The sequence below is a fragment of the Bombina bombina genome, chromosome 6, assembly GCF_027579735.1.
Source record: "Bombina bombina isolate aBomBom1 chromosome 6, aBomBom1.pri, whole genome shotgun sequence".
Classification (NCBI taxonomy): Eukaryota; Metazoa; Chordata; class Amphibia; order Anura; family Bombinatoridae; genus Bombina; species Bombina bombina.
This window is the reverse complement of record NC_069504.1, coordinates 367,238,403-367,260,588: the sequence shown is the minus strand read 5'-3', so window position 1 is coordinate 367,260,588 and position 22,186 is coordinate 367,238,403. Positions and strand designations below refer to the sequence as shown.

The following is a 22,186-nucleotide window of genomic DNA, read 5'->3' as shown; positions in this document are numbered from 1 at the left end:
CGCTACAGTTTGCGTGCCACTCGCAATCTAGGCGATTTAATTTTATAGATGTATATATGCAGATCTGGATGCACGCTCTAGAACAGGGGTGGATAACCTCTTTGTGTGACAAAATTGGCAAAAAAAAATTCTTAAGTGCTTGTAGTACCTTTAAAAAATGAAAGGGACATTAAAGGATTATGAAATTTGTTTTCAATTCATAATAAACAATAAAAGCTTAAAGCAACATTAAAGGGACACTCAGGTTTTATTAAATTTTTATGATTTAGATACAGCATGTAATTTTAAACAACTTTCCAATTTACTTCCATTAAAAAAATGTGCACAGTCTTTTATATTTACACTTTTTTTGAGTCACCAGCTCCTACTGAGCATGTGCAAGAACTCAGACTATACGTATATGCATTTGTGATTGGCTGATTGCTATCACATGGTACAGGGGGAGTGGAAATATACATAACTTTGAAATGTGTTAGAAAATAATCTACTACTCATTTGAAATTCAGAGTAAATGCTATTGTATTGTCTTGTTATCTTGCATTTGTTGATTATGCAAATCTGTTGTGTTTACTGGTCCTTTAAAGTGAAAATTACACTTTTATGATTTAGAAAGACCATGCAAATGTAAACAAGTTTCCGATTTTCTTTTATTATTAGATTTACTTTATTCCATGTTTATTTTTGTTACAAAGCATACCTAAGCAGGCTCAGGGGTGTGCATGTGTCTAAAGCATTCTATGGCAGCAGAATTTGTAGTACTGTTACACATTCTTGCAAATACTGTTGCCTTATATTGCTCAGTAATGTATAACATAGCTAATAAAGGATGGCTGGTAAACAAAGTAGATGTTGACAATAGAAGTAAACTGTAGACTGTTTGTCTATCTGAATCATGAAAATTATATATTGACTTTCACGTCCCTTTAATTGCTGATATGGCATACAACTAAATTAGTAAAGGGCCATTATAGACTAAAATGTACTTGTTCTAATTTGTAGACTTGCTCAACAGAGGGCCCTGGTACAAAATATTTTAGGGCCCCCAAAAGTAACTCAAGAGTAAGCGATAGCAAGCAATAGCAATATATACATGTAATATAATATATACATGCTGCTCTCTATAATGAGGATAGACAACATGCACTAATAAAAGACTTTCCTGCATTTGGATTCTATACATACAGTGCATACCTAAGTATTGACTGTTTACTATGGGCTACCCCGCTTATCACTTGGGCCCTGGTGAACTGCCCCTGCTACCCCAATGGTAGTTTTGCCCCTGGCTAGAGCATGTAATTTTAAGACTAGCGACCCTGCACCACTTTGGGGGATATCTATCAAGCCGTCAAGTTTGTTGAATTTGATGGCACCAATAGGCTCGCCTAACATTGCAGCCGTGGACCTGAATACGATCTCCATATTTATAAAAAAAGCCGGCAAAAAGACGCGCACCAAGTATGGGGCAATGAGTATCGGACTGTTGTTAACTAGCAGTCATCGATCTCGCGTCTATTCGGCTTTTTAACAACTTTATTTATACCCTGTCACTAAACGCCGCCACTATACTAAAATGTTTAACCTCTATCCCGCCGCTTGCTACCTAAATAAAGTTATAAACCCCTATCCTGCCACTCCCGGACCCCACCGCCACCTAAATAAAGTTATTAACCCCTATCCCACCTCTCCCGGACCCCGCCGCCACTAAATAAATGTATTAACCCCTAAACCTCTGGCCTCCCACATCACTACCACTAACTAGACCTATTAACCCCACATCGCCATAAACTAAATTAAGCTATTAACCCCTAAACCTATCAACCCGCTAACTTTAAATTAAAATTACAACATCCCTATCTTATAATAAATTTAAACTTACCTGTAGAATTAAATAAAAATATTTTTAAACTATTAATTAACCTACCCTATTATCCTACAATTAAATTAAACTAGCAATTAAATTAACTAAATTACATATTAAAAAAACCTAACCCTACTCAAACTATTTAAATATACTATTTAACCTTATTAAAAATTACTAAAATACCAAAAAAATAAACGTTAAGTTACAAAAAATAAAAAACACTAAATTACGGAAAAAAATAAACCACATTATCAAAAATAAAAATGAATTACTCCTAATCTAATAGCCCTATCAAAATAAAAAAGCCCCTCCAATATCAAAAAAAACCTAGCCTACAATAAACTACCAATGGCCCTTAAAAGGGCCTTTTGTGGGGAATGGCCCCAAAGAAATCAGCTCTTTTACCTGAAAAAAAAATACAAACACCGCCCAACAGTAAAACCCACCACCCAACCAACCAACCCCCCAAATAAAAAACCTATCTAAAATAACCTAAGCTCCCCATTGCCCTGAAAAGGGCATTTGTATGGGCATTTCCCTTAAAATGGCATTTAGCTCTTTTACCTGCCCAGACCCTTTAAAAATAAAACTAATAGGATTGAACAGCCAATAGGATGAGAGCTGCTCAAATCCTATTGGCTGATTGGAAAAGCCAATAGGATTTTAGCAGCTCTAATCCTATTGGCTGATTGGAACCTTTCTCGCAATTTAGTGTTTTTTATTTTTTGTAACTTAGCGTTTATTTTTTTTTGTAATTTTGTCTTTTTTAATAATGTTTAATAGTATATTTAAATAATTTGAGTAGGGTTAGGTTTTTTAATATGTAATTTAGTTAATTTAATTGGTAGTTTAATTTAAGTGTAGGATAATAGTTAGGGTAGGTTAATTAATAGTTTTAAAAAAGTTTATTTTAATTCTACAACTAAATTTATTATAAGATAGGGATGTTGTAATTTTAATTTAAAGTTAGCGGGTTGCTAGGTTTAGGGGTTAATAGCTTAATTTAGTTTATGGCGATATGGGGGGCTGGCGGTTTAGGGGTTAATAAGTTTATTTAGTGGCGGTGGGGTCCAGGAGCGGCGGGATAGGGGTTAATACTTTTATTTAGGTTGCGGTGGGGTTGGGGAGCGGCGGAATAGGGGTTAATAAATTTTATTTAAGTTGCGACGATGTCGGTGCGGCAGATTTGCGGTGTTTAGACTCGGGGCTTATGTTAGGGTGTTAGGTGTAAACGTTACATGTTTTCTATCATTTAAATCAATGGGATATCTGGCAGCATCGAACATAAGCTTTCACTGCTTTCAGACTCCCATTGATTTCTACGGCATCCGCTGCCTCCAGGGTGGCGGATTGAAAACCAGGTACGCTGGACCAGAATAGCCACGAGCGTACCTGTTAACTATTTGATAACTTTGAAAAAGTGTCAAATAGAGACAAATGTGTATTTGGAACATCTGTAATGACGTAAGCATCGATCTGCGTCGTATTGAGACCCGCAGGTCTTATGTTATGTCACAGATTTCAACTTTTGCCATTCTGTAGGCTTTGATAACTACAGGGAGTGCAGAATTATTAGGCAAATTAGTATTTTGACCACATCATCCTCTTTATGCATGTTGTCTTACTCCAAGCTGTATAGGCTCGAAAGCCTACTACCAATTAAGCATATTAGGTGATGTGCAGCTCTGTAATGAGAAGGGGTGTGGTCTAATGACATCAACACCCTATATCAGGTGTGCATAATTATTAGGCAACTTCATTTCCTTTGGCAAAATGGGTCAAAAGAAGGACTTGACAGGCTCAGAAAAGTCAAAAATAGGGAGATATCTTGCAGAGGGATGCAGCACTCTTAAAATTGCAAAGCTTCTGAAGCGTGATCATCGAACAATCAAGCGTTTCATAAAATAGTCAACAGGGTCGCAAGAAGCGTGTGGAAAAACCAAGGCGCAAAATAACTGCCCATGAACTGAGAAAAGTCAAGCGTGCAGCTGCCAAGATGCCACTTGCCACCAGTTTGGCCATATTTCAGAGCTGCAACATCACTGGAGTGCCCAAAAGCACAAGGTGTGCAATACTCAGAGACATGGCCAAGGTAAGAAAGGCTGAAAGACGACCACCACTGAACAAGACACACAAGCTGAAACGTCAAGACTGGGCCAAGAAATATCTCAAGACTGATTTTTCTAAGGTTTTATGGACTGATGAAATGAGAGTGAGTCTTGATGGGCCAGATGGATGGGCCTGTGGCTGGATTGGTAAAGGGCAGAGAGCTCCAGTCCGACTCAGACGCCAGCAAGGTGGAGGTGGAGTACTGGTTTGGGCTGGTATCATCAAAGATGAGCTTGTGGGGCCTTTTCGGGTTGAGGATGGAGTCAAGCTCAACTACCAGTCCTACTGCCAGTTTCTGGAAGACACCTTCTTCAAGCAGTGGTACAGGAAGAAGTCTGCATCCTTCAAGAAAAACATGATTTTCATGCAGGACAATGCTCCATCACACACGTCCAAGTACTCCACAGCGTGGCTGGCAAGAAAGGGTATAAAAGAAGAAAATCTAATGACATGGCCTCCTTGTTCACCTTATCTGAACCCCATTGAGAACCTGTGGTCCATCATCAAATGTGAGATTTACAAGGAGGGAAAACAGTACACCTCTCTGAACAGTGTCTGGGAGGCTGTGGTTGCTGCTGCACGCAATGTTGATGGTGAACAGATCAAAACACTGACAGAATCCATGGATGGCAGGCTTTTGAGTGTCCTTGCAAAGAAAGGTGGCTATATTGGTCACTGATTTGTTTTTGTTTTGTTTTTGAATGTCAGAAATGTATATTTGTGAATGTTGAGATGTTATATTGGTTTCACTGGTAAAAATAAATAATTGAAATGGGTATATATTTGTTTTTTGTTAAGTTGCCTAATAATTATGCACAGTAATAGTCACCTGCACACACAGATATCCCCCTAAAATAGCTATAACTACAAACAAACTAAAAACTACTTCCAAAACTATTCAGCTTTGATATTAATGAGTTTTTTGGGTTCATTGAGAACATGGTTGTTGTTCAATAATAAAATTAATCCTCAAAAATACAACTTGCCTAATAATTCTGCACTCCCTGTAGGTCGGATCAAGCTCGCAACAATTAAGCTGCGGAATCCCGGCGTATTTGTGGTTGACGGCTGGATAGATATCCCCCTTTGTGTTTACGACCTTTGTGGGTCCTGAGCAGATACTGCCACTGACCCAATGAGCAACGCTAGTCACATGGCCCAGCTGTGTAACTAGTGCTGCTGATTGGATCAGCAGCAGTTTTCTGCTTTGGTTTAGCAGTGCTCTGCAGATCCTTAGCGGTACTTCTACTCCTTTGCGTTAAACACATAGAGGTGCAGGGTCTCCAGTCTTAAAATGATTTGCTCTAATAAATGTAAGCATGTAATGTTTTGACGATAATGGCCCTTTAAGCAGGACAAGCAGTATGGTGGCAGCCCAGTGAGCAAGTGCCAGCAGATATGTGATGAGTGCCCCCTTGGGCACTAGTGCCTTAGATTGGCCACCCTTGCTCTTTTGGAAACCACTGTTCCATAGAACTCAATAGCTTAGATATACTGCCTAAAATGAATTGTTCCTTTTGCATGTTAATTAGTTGTATTTCTTAAATGCTAATTATTAGAAGACAAGATTGAGATAAAATTCACATTCGGGTAGATTACGAGTTTGGCGTTAGCCTTAAAAACCAGTGTTAAGGGGTCATAACGCTGCTTTTTAACGCCCGCTGGTATTACAAGTTTGGCAGGTACAGGTGTACCGCTCACTTTTCTTCCGTGACTTTTCCATACCGCAAATCCCCTTACGTCAATTGCGTATCCTATCTTTTTAATGAGATTTTCCTAACGCCGGTATTACAAGTCTTAAATGTATTAACCCCTAAACTGCCGCACTCCCGCCTCGCAAACGCTAGTCAAATATTATTAACCCCTAATCTGCCGTCCCTAACATCGCTGACACCTATCTACATTTATTAACCCCTAATCTGCCGACCCCAACGTCACCGCTACTATAATAAATTTATTAACCCCTAAACCTAAGTCTAACCCTAAGTCTAACCCCCCCTAACTTAAATATAATTTAAATTAAACAAAATAAATTTACTACAATTAAATAAATTATTCCTATTTAAAACTAAATACTTACCAATAAAATAAACCCTAAGATAGCTACAATATAACTAATAGTTACATTGTAGCCATCTTAGGGTTTATTTTTATTTTACAGGCAAGTTTGTATTTATTTTAACTAGGTAGAATAGTTACTAACTAAATATTAACTATTTAATAACTACCTAGCTAAAATAAGTACAAAATTACCTGTAAAATAAATCCTAACCTAAGTTACAATTACACCTAACACTACACTATCATTAAACTAATTCCCTAAAACTACCTACAATTAATTACAATTAAATTAAATAAACAAAATTACAAAAAAACCAAATACTAAATTACAGAAAATAAAAAAAGAATTACAAGAATTTTAAAATAATTACACCTAATCTAATCCCCCTAATAAAATAAAAAAGCCCCCCAAAATAATAAAATTCCCTACCCTATACTAAATTACAAATAGCCCTTAAAAGGGCCTTTTGCGGGGCATTGCCCCAAAGTAATCAGCTCTTTTACCTGTAAAAAAAAAAAATACAACCCCCCCAACATTACAATCCACCACCCACCCACACACCCAACCCTACTCTAAAACCCACCCAATCCCCCCTTAAAAAAATCTAACACTAACCCCCTGAAGATCACCCTACCTTGAGCCGTCTTCACCCAGCCGGGCACAAGTGGTCCTCCATATGGCAGAAGTCTTCATCCGATCGGGGCAGAAGAGGTCCTCCAGACGGCAGAAGGCTTCATCCAGGATGCATCTTCTATCTTCATCCTTCTGGCGCAGAGCGGGTCCATCTTCCATCCAGCCGACGCGGAGCATCCTCTTCAATCGAAATCCTAACGAAGAATGAAGGTTCCTTTAAATTATGTCATCCAAAATGGCGTCCCTTGAATTCCGATTGGCTGATAGGATTCTATCAGCCAATCGGAATTAAGGTAGGAAAAATCAGATTGGCTGATGCTATCAGCCAATCGGATTGAAGTTTAATCCGATTGGCTGATTGGATCAGTCAATTGGATTGAACTTCAATCCGATTGGCTGATAGCATCAGCCAATCGGATTTTTCTTACCTTAATTCCGATTGGCTGATAGAATCCTATCAGCCAATCAGAATTCGAGGGACGCAATCTTGGATGACGTCATTTAAAGGAACCTTCATTCTTCGTTAGGACTTCAATTGAAAAGGATGCTCTGCGTCGGCTGGATGGACCCGCTCCGTGCCGAAAGGATGAAGATAGAAGATGCAACCTGGATGAAGCCTTCTGCCGTCTGGAGGACCTCTTCTGCCCAATCGGATGAAGACTTCTGCCGTATGGAGGACCACTTGTGCCCGGCTAGGTGAAGACGGCTCAAGGTAGGGTGATCTTCAGGGGGTTAGTGTTAGGTTTTTTAAGGGGGGATTGGGTGGGTTTTAGAGTAGGGGTGTGTGGGTGGTGGATTGTAATGTTGGGGGGGGATTGTATTTTTTTTTTTACAGGTAAAAGAGCTGATTACTTTGGGGCAATGCCCCGCAAAAGTCCCTTTTAAGGGCTATTTGAAATTTAGTATAGGGTAGGGAATTTTATTATTTTGGGGGGCTTTTTTATTTTATTAGGGGGATTAGATTAGATGTAATTAGTTTAAAATTCTTGTAATTCTTTTTTTATTTTCTGTAATTTAGTGTTTGTTTGTTTTCGTAATTTAGTTTATTTAATTTAATTGTAATTAATTGTAGTTAGTTTAGGGAATTGGTTTAATGATAGTGTAGTGTAAGGTGTAATTGTAACTTAGGTTAGGATTTATTTTACAGGTAATTTTGTACTTATTTTAGCTAGGTAGTTATTAAATAGTTAATAACTATTTAATAACTATTCTACCTAGTTAAAATAAATACAAAGTTGCCTGTAAAATAAAGTTGCCTGTAAAATAAAGATAAATCCTAAAATAGCTATAATGTAACTATTAGTTACATTATTTAATTATAGTAATTTTATTTAGATGTATTTAAATTATATTTAAGTTAGGGGGGGTGTTAGGGTTAGGGTTAGAATTAGGTTTAGGGGTTAATACATTTAGTTATAGTGGCGGCAACGTTGGGGGCGGCAGATTAGGGGTTAATAATTGTAGGTAGGTTGCGGCGACGTTGGGGGCGGCAGATTAGGGGTTAATAATTGTAGGTAGGTTGCGGCCACATTGGGGGCGACAGATTAGGGGTTAATAAATATAATGTAGGTGTCGGCAATGTTAGGGGCAGCAGATTACGGGTTCATAGGTATAATGTAGGTGGCAGCGGTGTCCGGAGCGGCAGATTAGGGGTTAATAATATAATGCAGGTGTCGGCGATGTCGGGGCAGCAGATTAGGGGTTAATAAGTGTAAGATTAGGGGTGTTTAGACTCTGGGTTCATGTTAGGGTGTTAGGTGTAGACATTATTTTTTCTTTCCCATAGGAAACAATGGGGCTGCGTTAGAAGCTGGACGCTGCTTTTTTGCAGGTTAGGTTTTTTTTCAGCCATCTCAGCCCCATTGTTTCCTATGGGGAAATCGTGCATGAGCACGTTTTAGCCAGCTTATCGCTACCGTAATTATTACATTGAGATGTGGAGCTAAATTTGCTCAACGCTCACTTTTCTGAGGCTAACGCAGCCATTCAGAAAAATTGTAATACCAGCGTTGTTTAAAGTGAGCGCTGGAAAAAACAAAACTCGTAACCTAGCTGTTTGTTATTATTTATTTATTCAGACGGTCAACATCCAGCTGTCGAAATAATTAAAGGGAGTGGGACATGAAACACACATTTTTTCTTCCATGATTCAGACAGAGCATACAGTTTTAAACAACTTTCCAATTTACTTCTATTATTTAATTAGCTTCATTCTCTTGTTATCCTTTGCTGAAAGCTCAGGAGAAGCAAAGAACCTAAGTTCTAGCTGCTGATTGTTAGCTGGATATATATGCCAATGCTCATTCAACAAAGCATACAGAACGAAGAAAAATTGATAATAAGAATTAAATTATAAAGTTGTTTACAATTTCATGCTCTATCTGAAAAAAAAATCAGTTTCATATCCCTTTAACACAATCCAGCAGTTCAAAAAGCTGTCTAGATCTCTTTTTGTGTGCACCTAACTACAGCTGTTAATGACTTGAATGGGAGCTGAAAAATTATCATTTGTGCATTATTCACTTTTAAGGCCAGATAAGGAGTTGAGCGCTAAGGGGTTGATCATGGGTGTTTGCGCTCCTCAGGTTTACCGTTGGTATTACGAGTTGAAAGTCAATGCAATCACTTGAGCCTAATCGCGATTTACGCTAGAATGATTACCGCGTTTTCAGAGCTCTGGTTAACTGTTTCTCGAAAAACAAAAAAGTGTCACAAAATACATAAAAAATACATTACAGAGTTCACTTACACAAATAATAACACTATCTGATAAAAAATATTCACAAACAATGTTGTACACAAAAGTTATAAAGGCTCAAAGTGCTGAAATTGGAGCCCTTTGCAGTTAAAGAGACACTACACACATTTTTTCATGATTCAGATAGAGCATGCAATTCAAGCAACATTCTAATTTACTCCTATTATTAATTTTTCTTCGTTCTCTTGCTATCTTTATTTAAAAAGCAGGAATGTGAAGCTTAGGTTCCGCACCCTGGATAGCACTTGCTTATTGGTAACTACATTCCGCCAACCAATAAGCAAGTGTAACCCAGGTTCTTAACCAAAAATGGGCTGGCTCATAAGCTTTACATTCCTGCTTTTCAAATAAAGATACCACGAGAACAAAGAAACATTGATAATAGGAGTAAATTAGAAAATTGCTTAAAATTGCATGCTCTATCTGAATCATGAAAGAAAAAATGTGGGTTTAGTATCCCTTTAAGTAGACAAAAACATGTAAAAGCATATTTATGCAACATTTATTTTTTTTAAAGTGTTATACTGTGTATTTACTGTAAATATTTCACATTCCAATGTTCTGCACATAGCAGAATATGTTCTATATATGTATTTATTTATTTATATATATTTCACAGGTGACTCAAGCTCACTTTTTCTTTTTAGAAACATTTATTATCCAACGTTTCGGCCCTGATTTGAACCTTTGTCAAGGTCAGGGCCGAAAAGTTGGATAATAAATGTTTCTGAAAAGAAAGAAAGTGTGAAAACCATATCTGGTATCTATATATATATACTGTATATACCTATATATAACCATATATATATATATATATATATATATATATATATATAATAAATAGAAAATATTCTGCTATGTGCAGAACATTAGAATGTGAAATATTCATATTTTCATGTCGGGTTAGTGGGAGTAGAATGCACACATGATATTCTAACTTCTTCTTTTTGCGCACAAGCAAAAACCGTTTACTTTCAACTCATAATACGAGCGTAACCAGACGAGCGGAAAAAAACTTAACTTTTAGCTCAGTTAATGACTGAGCAGGAGCATTAATTAGAGCTCCACTTGTAATCTGGCCCTGAGTCCTTTTAATTGCTTACAGCTTGTTGTATGTAGGCCATTTATGAGCTCAACTTTACATCTCACTCTCCTGAATGTAAAGTGCTAAAATGCCTTTGATGACTGGTATTTAAAATATGAAACATTTAAAACACACATATTCAGTAAAATCATATCAATAATTAAAGTAGTCCTCTATACTATTTTGCATATTAAATGTATCTATTAAATCTAGAAACATGAATATTTAATATTCTACTGATATATTATATATAATAGGTCATATATTATCTATAATGTGCTGTGTAAATACCATTAAGAAAATGAACTTAACTAAATAACTTTCCCCATATAGTTATATAGATGCGCATGTTTATTGCTGCTGAAGACAGCTGAATCAGACATAGGTGAAGGTTACTTAAACAAAACCAAGTAACATATTCTGAGATGCTAATTTACCTCTAAATGGTTACCTAAGTTGTTGGACGTAATATAAAAATGAGAGGAGGCCTTATACTGATGATATTTGCATGCAGGTTGTTATGCTGACAATGTAAATGTATGTGAACCAGGTGCAAAGGGACGATAATAAATACATTACACATGAAGAAAATCGTATGGATTTACAGCTTAAAATTAACAAGAGCAACACATTCCAACCCGGCCAAGTATTTTAAAAGTTGTCTTCATTAGTAGTGAAAAAAAATTTTTCTAGAGAGGGATACAAGCTATTGCAGTCACGGAGCAATCTGAAGTCTAAAATAAAGAGACATTAAATACATTTTCTGTGGGAATTTTTGTAGAGAAATCATTTGACATTTTTTTCTAAATTATTGTGATCAAATCCTTAATTGTGAAAGGTTTACATCTATAATAAATGTTAAAAGCATTTCAAACTCAACATTTATAGTCCAGAGAAATACCAATTACAATCCACTCAAGTACTCATTATACTATCTTATCTGCTCTGGCCAAATTAGGGACAGGTATAAATGATCCTGCATTAATTAAGTAGAAATGTTGCAGGGTCCATTATAGCCGAGGTCTGCAAGATCTGCTCTAATCTTCCTGGGGGCAATAGAAAATCCCCAATTTTCAAAGGTAAAGGGTAAAAAAGTGGTCAAATAATAATAATAATAATGTGTACAGCAAATTGTCTACTACACATAGTGAAACCTTTTTTGGAGAAAGAAAACAATTTTAATAATGCCCCTTTAATTTTCATTGTCAGCTTGATGGAAATCAGTCTATAATTATGCTCATTGCAAGATTCAGCTCAACCAACAAAAAGCAGTCGAATGCCATGGAAAATAAACTGCTATTAGCTAATTTAGGATTTGTGAGAGATATTAACACTTCACATGTTTTACAAAAATAACTATTGCTGCTAGATTCATGCATATAAACGTCTAAGGCTAACTATTTTGTTCAGTAATTATGTTGCATTGCAAAATAAATTATCCACATGTTTCTATAAGTCACAATCTCTAAATTCTTAATATTAGTGACTCATTATATATTTGCCTCCAGCTAGTTATCTGCGTATGAGGCTTAATATTGTATTAGGTTGAGCACGATCAGAGTATGTGCTAATGTTTATGTGGCATTTAGTTGGCACTTACCTCCGCAGGTGGTATCCCCTCTGGGGCTGACACAACAATGTCACCTCCTGATCCAACAACACTTCCCTGGACACCGGCTCTTGCTCGAAATTTTTCCTCAGGTCTGAGAAAAGAGTAAATCCCGGAGTGAATACAAAAATGAGAACTGAAAAGTGGAACAGGAGAGATGGGGCAGAAATATGAAGACACTGATTTATAGAGACATACCAGGCTGTGTGTGTGTGAGAAATCTTGCTAGCAAAGTTTTTGTGGAATATCCATAAATTCAATTATGCACAAGCAGCAAGTATTTGCAATGTTACACATTGTAATAAGGGTCGCTTGAGTCTTATAAACATTTAAATGGACCTTATAACACAATAATAGATTGTCCTGATTCATTAGATAAAGGGGTTAAAATCTTCTCCGAAGCTTCAACACATTGCAGGACAGAAAGCCAATGAGGAAGAGCGATGCATGTAACTACCAATCAGCAACCAGGTCCTACTCAGGCTTGGAAATGCTTATAGTGGTGAGCTTTTAACTATTTTTTAATCACCTGGTAGCCTTTAAAAATATGGGGCCTCATAGACAAAAATAGTGATTCCTGAACCTAAGCTGCTACTGTCAGTGTGTTGTTACAGTGATCACAATCCAAAAATGAATCTGCCCTTAATATCTGTAATGCACAACATGTTTACCCCCCAAAAGTTATCTTCCTTGTAGCAGCTCCAAAAGTCCAAATGCACAGGATTAGGAAAAAATAAAAATGGGCAGTTTCAATGAATTATGGAATTGCATCACAATTTGATGGTATGAGAGGTGGTTTAGGAGATTAAGGCCTAATAAATGGTAACCATCAATTAATTTAGGTAGATTTTGGTTATTTTGGGGTGGTGGGGGGGTTACTTGTTATTGTAGAGGGGGGGGTGTTGTATTTATTTTTTTGTAAAAGAGCTGAATTATTTTTAGGGCAATGCCCTTTTATGGGCTATTGTAATTTAGTTTAGTGTTGTTAGGTTAGTTTGCATTTGGGATATGTGGCGGTATAGGGGTTAATAGTTTAGTACTTGCAGTGGGTATGTGGTGGTATAGGGGTTTAATAGTTTAGATACTTGTGGTGGGGTATGTAGCTGTATAGGGGTTCATAGGATAGATAGCTACTTGTGGTGGGATAGTGTCGGTTTAGGGGTTAATAGGATAGGTACTTGTGTTGTTTTCGTTGCAGTTTAGATCTTTATTAGTGTAGTGTTAGTTTGCAATCATGGGGTACTTCGGTTTTAGTATTAGTGGCTAGGCACAGCAGTTCTATTGCAAAAGATCCTTTTACTATGCATCACCAATATGGGCAGCAATGCTGGGTATTATCTATGGCCAGCATCGCCAACCCAATGGCATGTATAGTGATGTCTCAGTAATGCTGCTATGTCGGGAGCTTGGAATATTTCGACAGGCTGGTTCGACATAGCGGCGGTTCCTTTGGAATATTTTGCACCCCTGTAACACTTTCGATCATTGGGGCCTTAAGAGAACACTGAAAATTAACATTGTATTACTTAACTACTGCACCCCACTGGGAGTGTAATTTATTTTGCTGTCTGTGTTACTTAGGTCTGTCAATAGCCTAGACTCCAGTATAGAAACTTTCAGTGTAGGTTGGGATTCCACAGGCTAAATCAGCATTTCAAATGCTGAAATAAGGGTAAATGAGCTACTAGTAAACATTTAATACACTCCAGCAGATAAAATGGATCAATTGGCAACAGTTTAAAGGGAAGAACATTTTTGGGCAAACTGTCCCCTTTAACATGTAAATAATTATCAAATGATAAATTGTGATCAATCCCATAGTTACCAGCAAGTATTTGTACAATAATAAAATATTAATAACAACAATATGAAGTCTAATAGTAACATTTTATTGCATTAAAAAGTGCCTTTAAAAAAATGAATTGCAAGAAAGAAATACAAAATGATACTTATATTTTTGTAAATTTTTTTTTTTTTTAAACATTACTAATTCCAAAATTAGCTAGCTAAAGATTTACTACTTGCACCTGCAATGCCTGGATGCACCTGTACAGACAATAACACTGGTTATGCTCCAGTGGACACCATGCCTGTTTAGCTCGGCATTACCTGTCAGAACGGTGCCAGCACACGTGTCTTGGTACAAAAGGATAGAGAGTGACAGCGAATGATGTACACAGTGTTTTCTTTTGCTTGTACCCTGCAGTGCAAAGCTATAAAATACATGTTAATACGTAAGCAGTTAGTCTTTGTTTGGTTCATATTTTGGTCACCTATTGATGTTTCCTTCCAGTGAATAGCTAGTGACAGCCTTTGACACAACAGTGTAGAGGACCCCCTTAGCACTGTTGCACTGGTAAACTATGAATTCATGCACAAGCTGAGGCCACCTTTTGGCTCACCTGCCTTGTCTGATTTGGCATTCCTGCTCTATAATGAACCTGACAAACAAGTCCTGGGTAAAAGAAATGCTTGCTGAGAGTTACTGCAAGGGAAGTACAGACACCGTGCAGGTGCCCTAAGCAGCCTCTTTTGCTAATAAAGCATCCACATTTTGTGGCATAAAGGCACTGCATCCAGGCTATGTGACTGGTTGTTACAGAATTTCTCTCTTTATTAAGTATTAACCCAATCCATTCAATTTATAAGGACGCACAGCTGAAGTGACACATAGTTGTAGTGACAGAGTAATAGGGAGGCAAAACCAAGTGCATTATGGGATTAATGTGGTGATGCTAATTCTGTAGACTGAACAGACAATCATATTTATCTGCAGGCAAAGGTCTTTATAAACTAATACTGACAATGGAGGTCACGTAATGTGGCAATCTCATGTCAATTTTAAAATGAAATGATATTGAGAACATAAACAAAGTAGGTAATGATATTGGTAAACGTAAAAATGATCGAATGAAAAACTCAGTGCTTCAGGAACCACTATTTGAGAATATTTTCTTTTTTCATAAAACACAGAATATGGATGACCAAGAAGAAAGATTAATCATCAACATAGATAGAGGAAGAACAATTTTGAATATGCGCCAGCTCCCCACGGCACTCAGTTTTTTCCAGACTGCAAAAATGGTGAACTGACTTGTGGAATATATATGAGGCAGCTATTTTCCATCAAAGGTCAGTGAAGAATTACGAGTGATGTGAGAAAGCACCTGGTCATGAGAAATGAACAGTGTGGGGTAGAAACGATTTGATTATAAAACTGTGTAGTGTAGTTACAGAGAATGGACATCACTTTATATGTACCATTCAATTTAAGTGATAGTAAACCTTAAGAGCTATTCAGTTCTAATGAACATATATATATATATATATATATATATATATATATATATATATATATATCTGTATATGTCAGAGGGAGAATGAGATTTTGAAAACAGTACCATAAATATGTCACCAACCAAAAGTGTTACCTTAAGCCAATACAAGAGGAGTGAAAAAAACATTGGATGCCATCTTATTTATGGCTAAGTTTTAGATTTCAATTTCAGATTAGTCTTATTCTATAAGCACACACCCTTCATTACAGTTCACCAGTATTCTCATGTTCAGTTCACTTTATGGCTTTTTGTAGTTTTCTACTTTAAACCCATGCCAAATAATTTGAAAATTTCAGTATAATCCATTTATTTATCACAAGTTTTTTCAAATGCATTTGTGGCATAAAAATATTATATATGCCTTAAATAGGGAGGTACGTGTCTCTTTCAAACTTATTAGACAGTCTTTGGTGGTTTTCCTTTTCCTTCTGTTAAGGTCTATGTTTCTTTTAGGATATCTTTTGTTTGTTTTACCTTCATTTTCTAATTCATATGGTGGCTCTTCTTATGGTTTAAAATAGAAAAAGCAAACAAACATAATACTGAGCTGTCATGCATTCTTTTTTTGCCAGTTCGAAAAAATCGGAATCTGAGTGAATGAGATTTTGCATTCTGTGACCTAAGAAAAAGCATTTTGGCATCAATAAATCAATTATTTTACCCCACATGACTTGTGGAAGGACAGTTCTTGTGCTAATAAAACTCATTATGATGAATAGTTACATAATTCAGATCAGACAGCAAGTAATTTGCTATAAAACATCAGACAACTGTACAAAACAAAACAAGTTTTCACAGTTGTGAATTATAATTATTTCCTTGGATAGAAATGTTAATATGTTTGCACCAAAGAATCATTTGCATTTTATCATGGTAATAAAAGTATGATTCTATTTTAAGATGGTTCTACGTATCTAAAACAGTCATTTAAATCAAGCTATTAATCAATCTGTTTATTTTTCAGTTAAAAGCTATGGTTTTGATTACATTAGACTTGCATGTCAACCAATGAACAATCACAGTTAAACTAGTGCTATTTAACAGGAATCTATTATGGGAATAATATTAATGCTTGTATGTATGTATTTATAATTAAACTTTCATAATCAGGCCACTGCTTTGTTTTACAATTTTTGCAAATTATTTAAAAATCCTTTAAAACTGTCAGAGTTAAGTGGCAGTTTATGAGCTTGTGTTTTTTTTTTTTGTGTGTAAATTATCATCCATATTGCTGCTAACTAACATTTGCTTGGCAGCATTAGAGGCAGATTGGGGGAGACAGACAAGCACAGAACACAATAGAGAAACTTGCAAAAATGCCAGATGAGAAATGCATGTAAAGAAAAGAGAAAAAAATGTAAAAAGAAATCATTAGCTATACCATATTATATAGAGCATAGTTGTAGTATATACAGCCACAGCAAGAGAGAGAGAAAAGAGAGATGCTCAATGAGAAAACTTAAGAGACATGCAAAAATAGAAGAGGGTCACATGCTGAGAAAGTGTGCCAGAATAGCTTAAAGGGACAGTCTAGGCCAAAATAAACGTTAATGATTCAGATAGAGCATGTCATTTTAAACAATTTTCCAATTTACTTTTATCACCAATTTTGCTTTGTTCACTTGGTATTCTTAGTTGAAGCTTAACCTAGGAGGTTCATATGCTAATTTCTTAGACCTTAAAGGCCACCTCTTTTCAGAATGCATTTTAATAGTTTTTCACCACTAGAGGGTGTTAGTTCACATATTTCATATAGATAACACTGTGCTCGTGCACGTGAAGTTATCTGGGAGCAGGCACTGATTGGCTAAACTGCAAGTCTGTCAACAGAACTGAAATAAGGGGGCAGTTTTGCAGAGGCTTAGATACAAGATCATCACAGAGGTTAAAAGTATATTATTATAATTGTTTTAGTTATGCAAAACTGGGGAATGGGTAATAAAGGGATTATCTATCTTTTATAACAATAAAAATTCTGGTGTAGACTGTCCCTTTAAACAAGCTGAGACAGAAAAAAACACAACTGAGAATGATATAAAATTGATGGACAGAAGAAAGATAGATAAATGATCTCACACCCTAACATACTTCTATACAAACCCTTCATGGGTTAAATTGGTCTAAAACAACATTTTCAAACTCCAAACAATAGTGCTGGGCCACATAAGCTCTTCAGATACTTCATTTTTTTTAAATAAAAAAAATAAGGTTCAACTAAATATTTACACAATAATACTTTATTGAAATTAAATCACTATTTAAATAATTACACTACATGAGAAGAGCTATAAGAGAGAGATAGGGGGGCGCCCTTGATGAACCAGAATTTGTTAAATACAGATACACTCAGAGGATGTATTGGTGTATCCTAAGAGATATATTAATCTCAAATGAATAGGTGATATACAGGTATATCACAATTGGTAAATGAGAATTATCACAATAGAATGGATGTTAGAGTATAATAATGTCTCGTCAGAGGAATATTAATCACAATATAGTGGGAGATACTGTATATGAAACCGTGATAAAGTTTCTAATATGTGGAAGGTATCCTATAGTAATAACAAGGTGATATATAAACCAGTGGTAAATAGGTGATATATAAACCAGTGATACAATTAATTCTAATATAACTTTGACAAAAAGAGCAGGTTGTAATCAATATACCAGCAGATATATAATAAATATTTTCAATAAAAAAATAATATGGTAATTTGATAAAAAGTCCCAAATGTAACAGGATACAGTAATATCACAAGGTACAATGGATGTGAGGATCAAGGCCCAGATCCTGGATCAGATATCTGTAGACAACATAAGAGGGACAGAAGCGCAACATGGCCCAATATTGTATGAAATTTATATAAACACAAGTATCAGTGTAATGACACACTTACATTTGGAGAGACACCCCTAGTGGTGTAGAAGATGCGGCCTGGGATCACAAGCAGTCACCCAGCAGACTGACCTTCAATAGCTGATCCACACCCTGTAGATGGTATAAACAAATATGTGGTAATCGGTATACTCACATTTGGAAAAACACCTCCCTTGGTGCACTAGAAGCAGACTGGAGTCAAACAGTCACCCAGTAGACTGATCACCAGTAAAACAGGAACTCCCAGAAATCCAAGGATGAACCAATTCAGAGTAAAAAAGGTCTGGCAGAAAGTGGTAAGTGTAATCAGAACTTACTTTATTAAAATATATTAAAAATAATAGCAACGCGTTTCTCATCCAACCAGTGGATGTTTCATCAGGCTTAAGCCTGATGAAACATCATTATATATCTGCTGATATATTGTGGATCAGCTATTGGAGGTCAGTCTGCTGGGTGAGGATTGAGCTTGCATTCTATTGGCTGTTCCAATCAGCCAATAGAATGCAAGCTCAATCCTATTGGCTGATTGCATCAGCCAATAGGATTTTTTCTACCTTAATTCCGATTGGCTGATAGAATTCTATCAGCCAATAGGAATCTAAGGGACGCCATCTTGGATGACGTCACTTAAAGGTACCTTCATTCTGTTTTAGTCGTCGGAAGAAGAGGATGTTCCGCGTTGGATGTCTTGAAGATGGAGCCGCTCTTCGCAGGATGGATGAAGATAGAAGATGCTGTCTAGATGAAGACTTCTGCCCGTCTGGAGGACCACTTCTGCCTGGCTTGGATGAAGACTTTTGCCCGTCTGGAGGAACACGTCGCCCTGCTTGGATGAAGACGTCTTCCGGTAAGTTGATCTTCAGGGGGTTAGTGTTAGGTTTTTTAAGGGTGTATTGGGTGGGTTTATTTTTTTAGATTAGGGGTTTGGGCTTGCAAAAGAGCTAACTGCCCTTTTAAGGGCAATGCCCATCCAAATGCCCTTTTCAGGGCAATGGGGTGCTTAGTTTTTTTTAGCTAGTATTTTATTTGGGGGGTTGGTTGTGTGGGTTTTTTCTGTTGGGGGGGTTGTTTGTATTTTTTTTACAGGTAAAAGAGCTGATTACTTTGGGGCAATGCCCCACAAAAGGCCCTTTTAAGGGCTATTGGTAGTTTAGTTTAGGCTAGGGTTTTTTTTATTTTGGGGACACTTTTTTATTTTTACAGGGCTATTAGATTAGGTGTAATTAGTTTAAATTTCTGTAATTTGTTTATTATTTTCTATAATTTAGTGTTTGTATTTTTTTGTACTTTAGCTGATTTAATTTATTTAATTGTATTTAATTTAGTTAATTTATTTAATTATAGTGTAGTGTTAGGTGTTAGTGTAACTTAGGTTAGGTTTTATTTTACAGGTACATTTGTATTTATTTTAGCTAGGTAGTTATTAAATAGTTAATAACTATTTAATAACTATTCTACCTAGTTAAAATAAATAATAAACCCTTAGCTAGCTACAATGTAACTATTAGTTATATTGTAGCTAGCTTAGGTTTTATTTTACAGGTAAGTATTTAGTTTTAAATAGGAATAATTTAGTTAATTATAGGAATATTTATTTAGATTTATGTAAAAAATATTTAAGTTAGTGGGTGTTAGGTTTAGGGTTAGACTTAGGTTTAGGGGTTAATAACTTTAATATAGTGGCGGCGATGTTGGGGGCGGCAGATTAGGGGTTAATAAATGTAGGTAGGTGGCGGCGATGTTAGGGCCGGCAGATTAGGGGTTATTAATATTTAACTAATGTTTGCGAGGCGGGAGTGCGGCGGTTTAGGGGTTAATATGTTTATTACAGTGGCGGCGACGTTGGGGGCAGCAGATTAGGGGTTAATAAGTGTAGGTAGGTGGCGGTGACATTGGGGGTGGCAGATTAGGGGTTAATAAATATAATGTAGGAGTCGGCGATGTTGGGGTCAGCAGATTAGGGGTTCATAAATATAATGTAGGTGGCGGCGGTGTCTGGAGCAGCAGATTAGGGGTTAAAATTTTTATTTTAGTATTTGTGATGCGGGAGGGCCTCGGTTTAGGGGTTAATAGGTAGTTTATGGGTGTTAGTTTACTTTTTAACACTTTAGTTATGAGTTTTATGCTACAGCGTTGTAGTGTAAAACTCTTAACTACTGACTTTTAAATGCCTTAGGGCTCTTGACGGGGTAGGGTGTACCGCTCACTTTTTGCCTCCCAGGACAGACTCGTAATATCGGCGCTATGGAAGTGCCCATAGAAAAAAGACTTTACGAAGTTTACATAAGTCGTTTTGTGGTAAGGCCAAAGAAGTGTGCGGTGACCCTAAACCTTCAAGACTCGTAATACCAGCGGGCGTGAAAAAGCAGCGTTAAGGGGGGGGGGGGCGGAGTTAACTGCCGTGCTGAGAGGAAGCACATTTGTGGAGCTCTGTGTTCCAAACTTTGAAAAAGCAGCTAAAAGGGCTTTAATTCTAAGATATTCAGTCCCATAGGAGAATTATACCCTGCAGGACACTAATACTGCTCTTTTGATATATAGGAGCTTTCTCCATATTTTCATATTTTATCATCAGGTGGGCGCTGTGTCTTTTTATACCCAGCATCATGCTATACAAACCCAGCCTACCCTCTATGGAAGAGGTTAGCCTCCCAAGCTTCAGAACAGAGCCTTTTGTGCTCTGGAGGGTCGGGGATCCGCTCCGGAGCTGAAGACCAGGCTATACTGCTCAGCGCTGCTGCACCAGGTGTCTGAGCTGCTGATTTCGGGCCAAGGGAGCCTGCTGAGACTTCCTGGACGTGGCCTACCAAGGAGACAGCACCGGGCCTGATTGGAGTAAGAGGCGACCATCCCAGGAGTGGGAACATAGAAGGAACGAAGAAGGAGTGAGACCGGTTAATGTGCACAGGGGATTGTGCAGAGTTGCTGGAGGGTGCATCCTGATACACGGGTTTTCAGCTGTTTGGCACGAATCGCGGCCATTTTGAACTGATTAAAATACAACAAGAGGGCCTGAATTTGGTCTAAGTGGCAGCAGATCTTGTGAGGACTTCTGGCTGCTAGTGAACTACCCCGACCATGCTTTCAATACATCCGGATGTGGTGAGGAGACTGACATCGTAGCCAGCTTGGGTGAGATCACAGCCTTTTGGCTACTACCTCTGATAAATAACCACTGCTCCATATAATAATAGCAGTCATCTGCCATAAGTTGTAGCCCCACACTAGCACATCCATATACCACCAGGATAGGTTTGGGCCCCCTGTGCGCTCACTGAGCCCCTACGGTGCCTCATTCATCTGAACCCTTTCCCCACAACACAGTCACTCCATTAAGCCTCAACCTCCACCTCTGAGACTTATTAAAAAAAAACGCATCAAAATCATGTGGGTCCCTAATCATTAAAATTTGTATTAATAACAAGGCGCATCTCAGGAGTTCTTTTTGTGACTATCACCCTATCTCCTATTTTTTACGCAAGGGATATTAACCCTCATTGTGCAAATAAGCAATCTTCGTCTGTACTGCATTTCCCTGAGGTTTTGAGACAACAAACTTCTTCACATAACATAAGTGGGAGTGTTTTTCTGCATCTTGAGCTCCTTATGAAGAAACTGTGCTGTTTCATAATTTATTAGGGGTATTTGTATGCTAGCTGCTGCGTCAGCCTATGTACCTCTGTGGGCCTTCCCCAGAGTGGAGTGTTATTTTTTCTTGTCTTGTCACACTTGTAACACCTGGCCTGTATGATTTGCTTACTCTATATTGTCCTGATACAAATTAACTGCTGCACACTCCTATAGGCAGGGTTACTAATATTTCACTCTCATCAAGTCCCCAGACTACA

The 22,186-nt window shown here is 37.2% G+C and overlaps 1 protein-coding gene across 1 annotated transcript in view; it reads right to left on the bottom strand.

Moving 5' to 3' along the window:
- The window catches only part of UNC5A (unc-5 netrin receptor A), a 409,652-nt gene that overhangs the window by 140,350 nt on the left and 247,116 nt on the right, over positions 1–22,186 (bottom strand). Inside the window, 2 exon segments of the mRNA XM_053719264.1 lie at positions 12,108–12,133; positions 12,136–12,210. Of these exon segments, the coding sequence (XP_053575239.1) occupies positions 12,108–12,133; positions 12,136–12,210 (101 nt within the window).